The sequence below is a fragment of the Trichoplusia ni genome, chromosome 2 (assembly GCF_003590095.1).
Source record: "Trichoplusia ni isolate ovarian cell line Hi5 chromosome 2, tn1, whole genome shotgun sequence".
Classification (NCBI taxonomy): Eukaryota; Metazoa; Arthropoda; class Insecta; order Lepidoptera; family Noctuidae; genus Trichoplusia; species Trichoplusia ni.
In genome coordinates, this window is record NC_039479.1 from 17,281,718 (window position 1) to 17,285,552 (window position 3,835).

At 37.4% G+C, this 3,835-nt stretch overlaps 1 protein-coding gene across 1 annotated transcript; it reads left to right on the top strand.

The window, feature by feature from the left end:
• The first annotated feature begins 1,221 nt into the window (after nucleotides 1–1,221).
• Nucleotides 1,222–3,619, top strand: LOC113501148. The gene has a single exon (XM_026882188.1). It carries the CDS (start codon nucleotides 1,692–1,694, stop codon nucleotides 2,904–2,906), a length of 1,215 nt encoding a protein of 404 aa, XP_026737989.1. The 5' UTR covers nucleotides 1,222–1,691; the 3' UTR covers nucleotides 2,907–3,619.
• The last annotated feature ends 216 nt before the right edge of the window (nucleotides 3,620–3,835 follow it).

Genomic DNA, 3,835 nt, shown 5'->3' on the forward strand with positions numbered 1-3,835 from the left:
TTAATTTTTACATTAAATACCTTAGCCATTTAAAGATATGTCTGAAACTATTAGAAAAATCGAAGCAGTAGGTATTTTTGCGTTTACAAACTTTTCTTTGGCTAGGCTTGTGTATTTGGAGGACCGAGCGTAGTGTTTTAAGTGACCGTGTTCAAACTATAAATATTGTGAATTTAAACAGTCCTACATTGCAGATTTTGACGAAAAACTTTATTGTTCACTATGTAAAAATAATGCCTGAAGAGATTGTTTCAGTTTCCTTATTTAAATTTAAAATCTATTTTTTATAAAAAAAAAACTTCAATTCATCACAACCTTTCAACCTTTGCCTCTAAAGAAAATCCCGTTTCACTTAAAACTACAACTATCATACTAAAATGGACTTTATGACAATGAAATAAGAGTAAAAGTATTATTATTACTTAAGAGTAACAATGGTCACAGCTAGGATAGTGGCGCGTGCCACTACACAAAAGGCAAAGGGCACGCAGCTGGCGTAGGTGTACACGCACACAGACACACAACTATTAGAAAAAAAAGATTAATTATATTTTATCTAAAAGATAAGTTATTTGGAAAAGTAGATTTGTGTGAGTTTATGGAGCTAAACGGTTAAGTTTTTGAACTTATTTGGAGAAGTTAATGCGTAATTTTGCAGTTTTGGGTTTTACTTTAATCTTTTAATTGTAATACAGCTTGTAAAAGCTATTCTGTAATTCTTAAAAAGTCGAGAAAGCTTACACATAATTATTTTAAAAAGCATTTGAAATTTTGTCTTTATACCCAAGCATACTAAACCGATTATCAATAATTTAAGCAATTAGTAAATAAAATATTACTCGCACTTTCAATCAATTCCAACATAATGTTTCATTACCAACCCCTGCGCGAGCGCATTAATTTCGGCGTTCTATTGAAACGCGAACGGTTTATTGGTTAGCATGTGTGCGTTTCTATGACACAATAAAGGTGTGTGTTGGTATGTAAGTGCAGCTGACGCACACACACATACCGGTAGTTGGGTGCGACACCCCATGAAAATTATTATATTGTCCCTTATTCGGTTTCAGGGATCAGGGAATCGTTGTGGCTCAGTGTACCTAACTGCTTCTTAATAGATTTTCTTGGAGTTCTGATATGTTACATTCGGATACCTCAATAAGACCCATGTTTAAAATAATGGTTTGAGACACAAAAAAAGGATTTTTGGATATTTATATAAGTATTTCATTTTTGATACAATAACATAATTTTCATAGCTGTTTATAGTTTTAACCGTAAGATTAATTCACTTGGTTTGATTGCACAAATAGCTACTATAGCACTTATGAACCTTTATATGTTGTGAGGTGTGTGTAACTCGATAAAAGATTTCAAACCAACAAAGGACAGCTGTAAATAAAAATACAATAATACTGAGCCATAACGATTCCCCAATCCTCCCTTTGAAAGAGCATGTGTGCAACTAGTAAACGTAAGTACCCCTGTTGATCCCCCCGCGGGCCACCCCAGGTGCGTCCGCGCGGCACGCGCCATTCCTGTCGCGGCCGGCGCTCTGACGCCATCACCACAGAACAACTCTCCTGCACTAGGAAACAGTTATTCTCTACGTGATCCAATCTTACCCAAGTCCGCGACTAATTCAAAATAAACAATCGTAACATGTGAAAACGGCAACTCATCCTGCTGAAATGAGTTCTATCGGCGTTGTTGTCTTCCGCAATTCGCCGCTCGGCAAGTCGCAGGTGCTCCAAGAATCCGTGAATAATTCTGTGAATATAACAAACAATGATTCCAATCAAAATGGTGTTCGTGAAATTTTAATAGTGAAAAAGAAGCAGAGAATACAACCCGTGCCAACAACTATATCAGTGACGTCATTAGTTCGTGCTGCTGAGCCAATTACTACTAATTCAAGTGCTAAAAAGCCTCGACTTCGCGAAAACAGCACGGATGAAGCGCGCTCGCCAACACCTCTCGCAGTTGCTCGGAGAAATGCGCGGGAACGCAACAGAGTTCGCCAAGTTAATGACGGATTTGCCGCTCTCCGCCGACATATACCGGACGAAGTCGCAGCCGCCTTCGAGAATGCTAACTCCAATCGAGGACCTAACAAAAAGATGAGCAAAGTAGAAACACTGCGCATGGCTGTTGAGTACATACGCAATTTGGAAAGTCTATTGAACATCGGTCATGATAAGGAAAATTCATCCCTTCAGTCAATGGAATCTTTCCCGTCGCCGGCGTCTTCGTCACCGAGAGAAAATAGTCAAGAAAGAAGTTATTATTCATTACACTCTCCGGCAATGGAAGATGATGATTTAGAAGAAGATGAACTTGATGGGTCTGTGCTTATTCCTCGGCAGCAATACGTCGACTTGCAAGGAGGCGAGCAGTTCCAATTAGTGGCCACTCCAAATTTATATGAAGAAGAAGAAGGTGCCGGACATCCTCTTACGCCATCATCGGACTTCCTTGGTCACGAAGATGTCAACCCACATCTATTGGACGGACATTTTGCATTCCCTAATTCAGCAGAACAATTTACCGTGATTCCTGATCGAAATTATCTGAGTGAAACTGATGTGCACGTGAACGAGAGTGACTTCGAAGTTAAATACTCCGCAACTCTGAACCAGCAAATACACAGTTTCGCTGAAGAGACCAGTATGCCTTTGGATTCTATCAACCCGGGATTGATTCTCGTAAATGATGAATACAAGTTTAAGGAAGAAGAAAGTTTTGTTGAAAACCAATATAATGATGCTATTGAGTTGAAAAAAGAGCTTCCAGATATACAAGTGACACCAGAAGACAGAGAACAGTTTGAGGAGACATTGAAATGGTGGCAAGAGAAGACTAGGCAAGCAAGACAACCGCCGAAACGTAACAGTAACAACAATTAACTTTTAAGGATAATACGTAGTTGTCGTGTAGATAAATTTAGTTGGATATATTTATTACGGTAAAAGTGTAGCGTAGTATAATATACATACAGCTGTTAGTACCAAAGTCAGTTGACGGCGCGGGCGCAAGGTGTGTTGTAACGGTCGCACGAGCCTGCACTTCAAGCTTTGTACATTGATCGTGTTAGCTATCAAGTAATTAATTAAGAACATTCCACATAGTTCAATGTCTAGGACTGGCTAGTGTATTTTGGTACGGAATATTGCTCTTTTATATAGCTCAAATATTGTAAATACCTACGTGTTTGTAAGGGCACCTCTTTATACAAATTGAATTACGTAACTTAGTGCCTTCTATTATAATGAACATTGTGATGTTAGTATTAGTTATTTTACAATAAAAATTGTAGTTCCTTTAAATCTTGTTTAATTTATGTTTGACGTAAATCATCTAACTATTCAATTAACGTTCTCTACTTTTATATAAATTAGTCTACTTTTGTAGTCCCACTATTGCCCCACTTAGAACACAGACCCTTATTACCAACCCCATTGAGACAAAAACCCTTATGCTAATGCAGCCCAATCATTTGACAGTAAATGACCCACTTTAAACGCCGCTCTGCAGTTTAACATTTAAGCTGTAACGGTCGATTGAACCATGAGTTCAGATAATCCGGGATTAAATGGTCGCAAAAGGGGTTATTTAACACTCGTTAACAATTTTTTTTTGCTTGATGTTTATGATAATGGCAATTACTATTTATTTATCTTAAATATTTTATCGCCTTGAGCCGATGACTTAAAATTAATAAACGCATTTAACGTATTTTAATACCTTAATCTAGCTTAACAAGATGTAATAAATCATGCAAATGAATTTCACTAATCTTTTATTTCAAGATCTGAATATACCGTACATTATACAT